The following is a 12,620-nucleotide window of genomic DNA, read 5'->3' as shown; positions in this document are numbered from 1 at the left end:
CCAGTTCACTCAGAACGTGGTTGGCAGCCCACAAACTTCACACGTGACACCTGTCTTGGTCTGCCACGTGACACGGCAGCTGGCTTCCTGAGAGGGTGTGAGAACAGAAGCCACGGGCTTTCTGATCTGATCTGTGTTGACATCTCATCCCTTCTCCTGTGTTCTGTTCATTGGGAGGCAGTTAGTAAGTCCAGCCCACACTTAGTGGAAGGGGACCGCACGAGGTTGTGGGTACCAGGGAACGGGGATCGTGGGGACATCTCCACTAGTGAGGAGGAAAGAGCTGCTTTAAATATTTCTAGTGGGGTTTATGAGTTTCATGAGGTGACACAAAGGCCTGAGCATAGACAATGGAAACAGTGTAAAAATGACTGGGCTGATATGAGGTGTGGGGGCCAGGACGTAGCAAGAAACAAGATCAGCCGATTCCCAGTCAGGGCACATGCCTGGGTGGCAGGCCAAGTCCCTCAGTGGGGGCCACATGAGAAGCAAACCACACACTGATATTTCTCTCCCTTTCTCCCTCCCTTCCTCTCTCTTTCTCTAAAAATCAATCAATACAAAATTTTTTAAAGGAACGAGATTAGCCAGGTAGGGGAGAGTCATTATGGAGTTCTGAGGGCCACACTTTTGAATGTGTCTTCAGTTGGCATAAAAACTTATTTTAGATCCATGGTGCATAATATCCCAGAGAAGACAAGCATTATTGACCATGAGCACAGGGAAGGAGTGTCCATAAAATGATGTAGCAAGCAATGATGCCAGAAGGCTTTGGCCAAATCAGCTGTGTGGTGGAGAAAGAAGCAGCAGCATCTGATAAGTGTGTGGGTTGGCATGTGTATCTGTCTGTGTGTGTGAAATGAGAAGGGAGGGGGAAAGAGATTTGATACCTAGTTCATGCTGAGTGTTGAGGTGTCCAAAGAAACTCCAGTAAACATCACCCTTCTCTCCTGCTCCCACATTCTGGAATGTTGAGAAATAAAATAAAATGGAAGCTAAACTAACATCTTTCTTTTACTAGAACTAGTCAGAAGACACAGCTTAGCGTGACAGGCCAAGGAGCCTGCAGGTGGATCCCGGAGTTAAGTGGACTCAGGCACCCAGAAATGCCACCCTGACAGCAGCCTTCCTCCCACGAGGAAAAAGGCAGGGATACTAGAACACAGCCAGTTTTTGTTCCCCAAATGGCTGATTAGAAAAACCCCAACTTGCCCAGGGATGAGGTGAACGAAATGTGCACAGGGGCCAATAATGAAGCTGCCTTCACTGTAGGAGAAGTGATGGCCCTACCCCAGCACATCGTGTGAGGCTATCCATGCTGATGGCTGTCATCCCTCACAGACACGAGGACCAAGACTGCACAGCCAGTGGAGTGCTGGTAACTCCAGAACCCATGCTGACATTTCTCTGAAAAACAAACTGAAAGTCTTCCCTAACATCAAGCTGCGTAGTGGCCTTCCTGGGCCCCAGTGTGATGGTCAAGCTGTGAACAGGATGTGCAAACAGAACAGCAGGGACTGAGTGGGAGCAAGGCAGGAATAAAGGATCGCACACTTTCCTCCCTGGCCTGTCGGGCTGCTTCCTCAGCCGCTTCTCCCCAGCTTCTCATACCACTAGGGGAATGGGTGATCCTCAACTCTTGAGAGCTAAAGCAATGGCACCAAAGTCACACAGACAGAAACTGGTGCACGCGCGCACGCCTGTGTGTGTGTGTGTGTGTGTGTGTGTAAACCCGCATCCCTTGGGTGCCTCCTTCTATCTCAGACCTCTTTGTAACATACCTAGCAAGACTCTGATGATGCTCTTGTGCCTGGGAGATGCTCCAAAAAGAGAGACAAGGAAAATGGCCAGGGGTACTCGGGAGATGCCTGGCCTGAAGACATGGGGCCCCAGCACAGCTAGTGGCCTGCACAGACCCCCATGCTAGGGCCCCCGCCATGGAGCTCAGGGGAACACTGAGAGCATCACCTTCTACTTAATGTCATCCTCTCCCATTAAATCACCTGTCCCCAGGGAGTGCACACTCAGCTGGAGCTTGCCCACGTGTCCTGCACACTAGAGGTAACTCTGGTGTTATGGGCCCACCTTCCCTGGCTTTAGGGGCACTATCATCCCTGAGGGGATATCCTTAATACATACGAGGGGACACAAGGGAAAAGGAAATGAATCCCTTTGTCTGAAAAGCAAAGACATTAGAGAAATGATAACTGCAATAACCAAATTAAGAGAGAGTGCTCACCACTTTGAAACAACCAGGCCTGCTACGTGGAGGAATTCACCAGAAGGCTCAATAGGAGGCAAATACCATATGAATCCACTTATATGTGGACTCTAATGAACAGATGCCCCAAATAGGACCAGAGGCATGGATACATGGAACAGACTGACACACTTCAGAGGGGAGGCCTGTGAGGGGGCTGGAAGAGATCAGCCAAAAACATGTATGCATATACCCATAGCCCATGGACACAGACAACAATGTGGTGAAGGCCTCGGTGGGGGACAGGGGTTGGATGGAAAAGGGCAAATGGGGGACGTCTGTAATAGTGTCAACAATTAGAAAACTAGTAAAAGAGTACATTGTAAAATCATAAAAAGAAACTATCAATAATGGGGGGGAGAGGCAGGTGTGAGGAGGGGTGTTAATGATGCAATGAGGGTTTTCCCTGACAATTGATTCTCCCAGAAAAGCACCCTGACATGGTGCCGTCAACTGGTGAGTTTTAGAAGCACCTGAATTTTCCTGCCACAGAATGGCAGTCCTGCCGCACAGTGCAGTTCATCCTAGTACCTGTTTCTTCAGTTCTTTCTTAATAGACAAAATATTTGTTATTGAACTGCTAAGAGTCGATATTCTCTATGTCTGGAAAGCTTGGGAACCACAGCCCATGCTTTCACTTTTACCCCAAAACCAGAAATGATTTTAGTTAGCTTCATTCTCTGACGCCTCATCAAAATTTTCTATGAGATGTGGAACCTGATCGTCCTCCTCATTGGTGTCTCTGCTTTTGCTTCTGTTATCATGTTTGCCAAGGGAATTGTTCAGCTAGCGTTCAAAGCCCTGTTAAGCTGTCAGCACCAAGCTGACCTCATACTTCAGGAAGCTTTTGTGTGATTGGCTTGGCTTCTGCATGACCAATAATTGCAAAGGTGTTAGCAGAAAGGGAAGCTTGGACTTTGGGATTTTTGCAATAAATAGCTGTTCCATCATCTTTAATCATGTTAACCTCTTCAATATTAGTTGTATTATTCACAGACTTTTTTAGAAAACCCTGAAGTCTTTTGTCATCAGCTGTAGTTATTCTATGTACCACCTTCTTTCTGCGAGCTCTACCCTTGCCCTGTATCTGGACCTGAGCATGAAGCTTGGCTAACTGTTCACACTGTTGGTAAATCTAAAGCAGGGAGGGCCCTCCAACAGACACACACACAGCAAGAGCAAGAGTGCTGCCCCATTTCTTCAGTTCTTTGCACACCTTCAGTTCTTTGCATGTTTTCTACACACCTTCCAGATGTATTTGCTGACCAAGGAATGTGTTTTCACTTGAGACTGTATTATTTTATTTATAACAAAACAAATATATATATTTATATGTAACATATATATATATTACTTCAACCTCATTTTCCTTTTTAACCATATCGGATGGAACAGGTGTTTCTCAGGGGCAAGCAGCTTAACTGTTTTCAGGTAATAGTAAAAAATCTCAGGGAAGGTGTCTAAATATTTATCCTGACTTAGTGAAATTCTGTATGGACAGAATTTGCTTCAATTTAAACATTCTTAAAAATAGGGAGCTTTGTCTTCATATCCTGGATACTTACTTTTCTTAAACGTTTTGCTATGGGAATTATCAAACAAACAAGAATACAGTGACTTGTATGAGGGTCTCCCGTATATTCATCACCTGGCCTACACAAGTAACACCACTGGGTAATCCCATTCCTTCTACACCCCACTCCTCCTGGACTTCTTCAAAACACTCCCTGATGCCATCTCACCCATGAAACTTCAGTATCATTTCGAAGAGATGAGGGTGCCCCCCCTTTCAAAACATAATTATAAGACCAGTAGTACCACTGTCATAAAGGAACAGCTCTTGCACATCATCTAATAGCCACGGGGTGGTCACCTTTCCTGGATTCTCTTATAAATGCCTTTTTACTGTTGGCTGCTTTTGATCAGGATCTAAACAAGGTCCAAGTATGGCACTTGGGTGACGTGTCTTTCAGGCTGTGTTAATCTACAATCACTCCAGCCTGTTCTCCTTTTCCCTTGCTGCATGGAGGAAATTGTGAAATGTCTGTCTGTGACACCTTCATCCTAGCTAGCATTAGCTTACGCCTAAAGGTAAAATGTACATTCACGGCAAGGCTTTTGCTTCAGATAGGGGATAGACTTTCACACTTCAAAGTCTTGATGATTGTGGATTTGGGGCAGGCCAATTAGATTGCTTTAGTTTTCATTTGTACCATGGTTCTAACAAAGCTCAGACCAGCATGGCTGTTCTCTTGTGGTCACTTGGGCTTACATTGTTAGTCTTTAGCTCTCAGTTTCTTTGCATAGACCTTTAAAAATTACTGGAGTTCAGCTTTTGAGTGTTAACATTTTATGCATCTTAAGCTGTCCATTTTGTCACATCTTAGCCTCTGTGAAATTTCTTGCATATTAAAGTTGATGGTGATAGTTTAACAGGTGTCATTCTTCTTTCCTATTTGGTTCATAAAACAATGTCACATCTCCCAAGGAAGTTTTACATTTGGTTAAATGTACTAGTTTCCTTAAACTAGGGAAAACAAAGGCCCTTCCCTGTGAACTTCTACTCTCCCCTCCAACCAGTGGGCAGGACAACACTCTGAGGGAGGTTGACCAGTCAGGATTTAAGTAGGGTCCCACGAGCCATTCTGAGTTTTGGGGACAGAAGTGCTGTCATACAGAACCAGCTTACCCAGCTGCTGGAAGACAGGGGCCCAAAGTGAGAGAAGTTCCTGGAGATCCAGAACTGCAAGGGTTTCAGGGAATCTCTGGCACTGGCTTCAGCTTCCCTCATGACTGAAGTGGGCGACTCTCAAGACGACACCCAGAGGCCTGGCAAAACCCACCTCTGCCTTCTGCTGATGCCCAGAGGCCTGTCCTGAGCAGCCAGCAGTGGAAAATTACTTTCCTCCCTCCCCCGCTTGTGGTAGAACTGAACCCACCCTACCATAAGGCCAAGTGGTAAATGCTGCTTCCAGGCTGTGTGTCTCTAAGCACAGGGGACAACGTGGAGGCCTGGGGTGGTCCCAACTCTCACTACCACCCAGAGCGTTGGGATGCTTTACCTTAAGTCAATTCACACATTAAATGTGAAAGAGCTTAACATCTCTCATCTTACATAAATCTAACATGCTATGTGCTCAATATGCTCTCCATGAATCAACTTCTGTGCCTTGTGGAGTATGACTGACCCTCCACTCCAACATCAAGGGACTTGGGCAGCCCAGGCCTGCCTAGGCAGGTGGAGTGGGGCCTGCAGAGGTCATAACCCAGTTTGGGCTGCCCCTTGCCTCTGAAGGGTTAATTTCCCAAACAAATGAGCTTAATTAAGCACTTAGTTCTTCATCTGAAGAGCAGGCCACAGAATGACTGAAAGAAATATCATGACGCTCACCACTCAGTCACTGGGAGCTGATGCACATGCTGTATCATAAGCAGCCCAAGGCTCTCCTTTCCGTGAATGTGGAGTCACCTCCATGAGTTCTAGCAGCTTGAGGGGAGGAGTGGGGCCATGTACGTATTAAGGATATCCCTGCAGGGATGACAGTGCCCCTAAAGCTAGGGAAGGGGGGCCCATAACACCGGAGTTGCCTCTAGTGTGCAGGAAGGTCAGAGAAGCAAGGAAGCACAGAGACCCCCAAGCAAGATGGATGCAAAGAGGCCCACTCCAAGACACATCATAATTAAAACACCAAAGGTTAAAGATGAAGAGAGAATCTTAAAAACAGAAAGAGGAAAGTTAGTTATCTATAGGGGAGTACCCATAAGACTGTCGCTGAATTTCTCAAATGAAACTTTGTAGCCTAGAAGGGAATGGCAAGAAATATTTAATGTCAGGAAAAGCAGGGACCTACAGCCATGATTGCTCTACCCAGCAGAGATCTTTTAGACTCAAAGGGCAGGTAAACAACTTCCCAGATAAGAAAAAACTAAAAGAGTTCATCATCACCAAACCATTATTGTATGACACGTTGAAGGGACTTCTTGTCAAGAAAAAGGTCAAAACTATGCACAATAAAATGGTAAAAAAACACAAATCAACAATTGAATCTAAAAAACAAACTAAGCATACAAGGACAGAACCATGGATACAAAGAGCATTTTGATGGTTGCCTAATGGGAGGGGGTGTGGGAGAATGGGTGAAGAGGTGAGAGGATTAAAAAGTACAAATAATCCATTACAGAATAGCTATGGGGCCCTGGCTGGTGTGGCTCAGTGGTTGGATGCCAGCCAGCCTGCAAATCAACGGGTCGCCAGTTTGATTCCCAGACTAGGGCACATGCCTAGGTTGCAGCCTGGGTCTCCAGTAGGGGGCACATGAGAGACAACCACACATTGATATTTCTCTCTCCTTCCCTCCCCCTCCATGGCTTAAAAAAAAATAGCCATGGGGATATAAAGTACAGTGATGGATGGAGTAGCCAATAACTCATGGACATGACAAATGGTGGAGGGATTGCCTGAGGGAGTGAGGGGTGCTGGGTGGAGGGGAGATTAGAGGGGGATAAAGGGAAAACCAGGATAACTGTAATAGCATAATCAATAAAAATACAATTTAAAAAATGAGACAGATTTTTAATGGGAAAAAACTCAACAACAAAAAAAAGCCTGGCAAGTTCATTGGAGGCTAATATAACATGGTTCTCTGCACTAATAATTTACAATTCCTCAAAGTGAACAGGTGGTTCTGAATCACCCTTCTCAAAAAGCAGACGATCACCCCATGCCAGTCACTTGAGCATCATCCCTGGAGCCTGTTATGACCATGACTCCTTCGGTGAACTATAGGACAGGCTGCTGAGAAGCAACAGTGGGAAGTTGCTGGGTTCCCAGGCACTGAGCAGCAGCTCCTGGGACGGGTGGGGAGAGGTGGGATACAGAAGGCCACAACCCTGAGGCTCTAAGGCCTTTCCACTGTGTAAGATGGTAGAGCTGAAGGCAGAGGGGCAGTATGGCTTCTGGCCCCAGGGGTAAAGGAGCAGCCAGAACTGCCAACCAGACAGATAAACTCAGGTGGGACGATATCTGGGGGCACCAGCATTTTCTAGCATGCTCGCTTCATCAACAACATTGCAAGCAACAACAATTTTGAGCACAGATGAAGCTCACTGATTTAACTTCTGACTGTTCCCCTGGGGTCTCGTTGAAGGGCCCCACAGAGACCAGCCTTTGCTCCTAGGAATCTATTCACACATGGAATGAGGTCAAGTGTTAAAACTGAAGTATTTGGACATACAAAACCACAAACTTGCTACAGCACTTCTTTTTCAATATAACCAACTCATACATAAATGTAACGAGGGAAAAGCAAATCACATCTGAGGCTTTGACACTAGTTTTTGTATTTTTTAACTTTATTATATTTTAAAATCTGAGAACTATAAAAACAGTATTTGTATAAACACCTGAGGACTGTTAACTGGACATGGCATCTTCACTCAAACAATTTGAGAGAAGACCAAGTTTAAATTAGAATTTTATCTTATAACACAAAAAGAAAAACATAGGTGAAACCACCCTTTAAATACTTGCATTCTTGTATAAAGTACATTTGGTTTTCTAAAAAATAAAATGTACATTCTTGTCCCTGGTGTGTATCTCATTGGCATTTTCAACAAGTGGCTAATACTTTTAGCACAGATTCGCATAGCTTATAAACAGTATTCCAAAGTTATACAAAAGTAATAACAATAAAACATATAACACCATTTCCTCCTGAAAGTTCTACTTTAAAAGTTAAGCCCAAAATAAGTCAGAATTGATGCATCTTCCAAAGTTTGGCTGTATAAGTGGCTCAGAACTAAGCAATTAACTAGAAACATTGCATAGGACAGAGAATTTCCCTGTATGGAAACCAATCTATGAATTGTTCCTTATCCCCTGAAAACTAAACTGAGAGGTACTAGTGACAGCAAATGATGCACATATTTTTTTTACTGAATAGAACGTCTTATTATATAAATAGCTTATCATTACCTCTGTGGCAGTGTAAAGTGCCATATTAAATTCAAAAAGAACAGATTTACTTCTTTGTATACCTACACGTATAGAATAATATATAAATATGGTATAATATCCATATGAAGAATAAACACAGACGATAAAATACATATCTTTTAGAAATGTGGGCACAGTTGTCTTCAAATGGAGATGTGAGAAATGAATGCCTACTTAAAGTTTTAAAACATAGGTATTTTGTTGAAAAATATTAATCAGACTCCATCCAAACTACTGTTGTAGACTACTGTTGTAGTCTCCTGCATAAAACAACTATTCTGTCTAGCCCATAACTGTTTGATATTTATTCAAAAGTGTAAGAACACTTTGTGAAAGTTTGTTTGTTTTTTCTTTAAATATGAACAAATACAACATACAGAGAAATAACAAAAGAAAAATAAGTTATATGGCTATTCCCTTTCTGGAAACTGATAGAACACATAGAGAACACTGCTATTACAGACACAAAATAAATGAGAAAGAGATGATCTCTCCAGTTGTATCTTTAAATTCTAAAGAAAATTCCTCATGGAGTTTATATTAAAGATCTTGTCAAACCCTGACACTTTTCCCTTTGGGATTTAGCTGTTTTGGTTCTATATATAAACCTTAATCAAAATCAAAAGTGTTTCTCTGTAACCTACATGAAGTATACTTGTAAACCGCATGACAAAACAATAAACTGTAAATTAATAAAAAGACATAAAGAAGTGCCAAATTTGAATATACTAATACTAATACATTAAATGGCATATAAAGAAGTAGATTGGACTGTAGCTCTGCAATTCTACATATAACAATCTTTTTAGGAACTGTCTAAAAACCTAAAACCACTAAGAAAGTAAGAATACTTTTAGATTAATAAGTTATCAAGAAAACTGAGAATTATCTCTAAACTTATACATTTTTAAAATTGTATCTTCCTTCTTTAAGTTTTTCAATGTAGTAACACAGCTTCAGAGCTGGCCCCAACTTCAGCCCCATATACTTCATTATAACATCACTGTGGAGTAGTAGCAGAGCCTTCCCATCAATTTCCTACAGAGAGAAAAAAGTTATAATTAATAATGCTTTCATATTTTATCCAAAGCTATTTATATATAAGAGCATGTAAAAGACAGCAGCTGTATATTCCCTATATATATTCCCTGAATACATTTCCTGAAAATTATTTAAAATATATCTTTAAAAATGGCCTAAGCATAAACTACCTAATTTTAAATACTGTATGTTGAATAAAATACATTATCTATGACAAAGGATGAAAAATTGTTAAGTGGTAAAAATGAATTTCAGATGGTCATTGGCTTTCTTAGAAAGGCTGGGAATATGAGTACATCAGCATCAATGCAAACAAACTGCAAACGTGCCAGACAGTGTTGTGTTTATGGTGAAAGCTCACCAGTTGTCTGAAGCTAATTAATTAGATGCTAAAATCAATTATTAATTTTCTTGCAATACTGAAAAGGATACATCAAATATTTAGTCACAAATATGATTTATTAGAAAATATTATAAACATATTACATAAAAGACATAAGGTATCCTCCTAAAATTCTTTATTTCCTTAATTAATCAATTTACATCACAGAAGCATATTATTTGGTACTCATAAGTTCTTAGTTAAAATAAAACCGTACTTAATCTTACACGGGTGCTTAATTCATTGGCATAACAACAAGGAGAACACCCTGTTACAGCCTGTGATAACCCCCTCCTACTCATGGTCATGGGGCCAACCAGGGAGTAGGTGGGGAGGGAGGAGGATCCTTGTAGCAGTCATTACAAAGATCATCTGAGAATGAGAGACCAGGATGAATCATCTCTTGAGAACCTGACGACTTGTAGTATTTTAGGTACTCGGGTACCCATTTAAAGCACAGATCCAACCTCTACCACTTAAGGATCTAATTTTGAGCAAAGTAACCTTGTCTCACATAAGGAAAGATCAGTTGATAGGGTTCCCCGACCATCCATACTAATCAACATCCAACTGAACAGCTTGCACAGAGGTCATTCAAAGGCAGGAAAACCGGATCAAAAGATACATTACATGTTGTCTGAAGATGTCTGCGAGGGGGCCTGAAATTCTAGGATCTTTATGTCTCATAAACTGTATCACTTCATCCACACACCAGGTTGAAGGGTCCTTAGAGAAGCCTTGTTTCAGGACACTGGGGTCAGGTACAGCTATATAACCTGGAATTTCAATGGAGGGAGGGAAAAGACATTTCATACTTGACCTGATCATTATTCTGAAAGAAGAGATGTTAGATAGGGAGTGCTGGTCTCATCCCTGGAACCATTTGTTAGTCCAGAAACGACCGGGGACTCCAAATGGAAAATCCAGTAAAAGTTTACATAAAGATGGCGTGAGGATGAGTACCCACAAGTGTCCCATCTGACTGCCCATGAACAACAAAAGCAGCTTCAGAAGTTACCAGAAAGCTTCAAACATCATAAAACAGACTGAACAACCCACACTCTCTTTGCCCACAAACAAATACAGCAAAAGATCTGTTACTTGGGTTAATTAGGTCAATCTAAGCTAACCTATTACTCTCTAAGTATTTCAGTGAACTTCTCTCAATCTCTCTCCTCTTGGTCTGTGTAGATTAGATTTATTTTACTAGCTAAATACAATGGAAATTCCCCAAATTTAATTTTATAATTACTTAAATTTATTCAGTTTAATCAGTGAATTTCAAAAACTTATTATCTTTGAGACCCAAATTATTTACTGAATCTCTTCCATGTATTCAATATGGACATTTTTAACATTATTTTATCTTTAAATTCTTGTCTATCAAAGCTCGAATGTTCATGTGAATTTTGAAAACAAGTTTATTTTTTGATTAGCTAGATCAGAAATAACTGTAATATTATATTGAATACCTCTTTCAAGTTTAAATAATTGTGTAATAATAGGTATTTTGGGTGAAGTTTTATATGTTAAAAAATAAATTAACTGAGACATAAAACAATTGAAGTGTTTATACCTCAAAAAGTTTTAGCTGTGATGTTCACTAAATTGTGCTGTGTCTAGACAAGTATTCATTTTCTCAACTACAGCACTCAACTCTCTACAGTGTGTGATAACAGAAGTGAGTTTTGCAATCTGCTAGGGAGATTTATATTGTGTCTCTAACCAAGAACTGTCAATGCAAATTTGATCTTTTTTTTTTGCATGAATTAGCCAAAGGTGTACCGTTTCTTTCCTATTGTCTAAGCTCTGTCCATTTAAGGGACATTCTGAGTATTTACCAAGGGAAAGGGCGAAGAAAAATAGAAGGTACAAAAAAAATTGACAATGGTCAGTTTGTGTGTAATATAATTTTTTTCTTTTTATGTGGAATAAAATTTTTTCTTTTGATGTGGAATAAAAACTCTTTACTAAAACACATCTTCCTCTTCCATTTTTCAGAGATAAAAATGTTGGTCATATCTATGAAGACATGCTACTGGGCTGAATCAGCCGAAGTAAAGACGATGATGGTACAGACCATGCCATACCTAAGGCATTCTAATAATTTAGACAGAAAGGTTTTCTTTAACTCAAAAAAGACTCAATTTAACATAAACTTATTGGCAAGGTGACTCATACCACTAAGTTATGTTTTGTGGTATTTCTAGTCTCTGTCATCAGAATCTGGTACAGTTATATCTTTTTTCCCCATTTATAATTTACTAGCTCTTCCAGTGTTTCAGAGTGATAAAGGAGTTTCAATGATCTTACATGGTGAATTAAGTCAATAGGTGAACTTGTAACATATTGAACAAATGTCTAGATTGAATAAGACTATTTGTGCAGTTTTTCAGACAGTTGGTAATGTGAGGCAGTTTTCCAACCAGGTGATCTAGTAGTTCACAGGGAGGATACAGTTATGCCTTTTTTTACTTGTCTATTTATGTTTTGTTTGTTCATTTATTTTGCTTTTTATATTCCACATATAAGTGAAATCATATGGTACTTGTCTTTCTCTGACTTATTTCACTTAGCATAATACTTTCCATCCATGTTACTGCAAATGGTAAGGTCCATTCTTTTTTATGGCTGAGTAATAACTTATTGCATCTGTAAACATATAACTTGAAAAACATATAACTAGTTTTACAGATTACTACAGATAAATTATAAGATATTATTTCTGTTATAAAACTGTAATATTATATTAAAAATAAAACAACTATAAGCGCATCAATTTCAATCTATTATGGAAAAATATTTAATTGGCCCCATATCTTCAAAACAATCAGAGAAGGCTGCAAACATTACATCAGTGTTATTCAAGTAATTACATCAAACAAACTAACTGTGTAAAAAATAGTCAAAGTCCAATCACGCTTTTTTCCTGAACAGCTTTG

At 40.5% G+C, this 12,620-nt stretch overlaps 1 protein-coding gene and 1 pseudogene across 1 annotated transcript in view; both read right to left on the bottom strand.

The window, feature by feature from the left end:
* Positions 1 to 2,913: 2,913 nt before the first annotated feature.
* LOC118987274 (transcription factor BTF3 homolog 4-like) lies at positions 2,914 to 5,051 on the bottom strand (annotated as a pseudogene).
* Positions 5,052 to 7,859: 2,808 nt separating this feature from the next.
* The window catches only part of SCML2 (Scm polycomb group protein like 2), a 75,048-nt gene continuing 70,287 nt past the window's right edge, over positions 7,860 to 12,620 (bottom strand). The window contains exons 15-16 of the mRNA XM_037046274.1: positions 10,309 to 10,454; positions 7,860 to 9,293 (exon numbers count right to left, since the gene is read on the bottom strand). Of these exons, the coding sequence (XP_036902169.1) occupies positions 9,153 to 9,293; positions 10,309 to 10,454 (287 nt within the window). The 3' untranslated portion in view covers positions 7,860 to 9,152. The remainder of the gene's footprint in view (positions 9,294 to 10,308; positions 10,455 to 12,620) is intronic.

This window comes from Sturnira hondurensis, unplaced genomic scaffold, assembly GCF_014824575.4.
Source record: "Sturnira hondurensis isolate 20B ecotype Veracruz unplaced genomic scaffold, ASM1482457v3 Scaffold0005220, whole genome shotgun sequence".
Classification (NCBI taxonomy): Eukaryota; Metazoa; Chordata; class Mammalia; order Chiroptera; family Phyllostomidae; genus Sturnira; species Sturnira hondurensis.
This window is presented reverse-complemented; position numbering and strand designations above follow the sequence as displayed.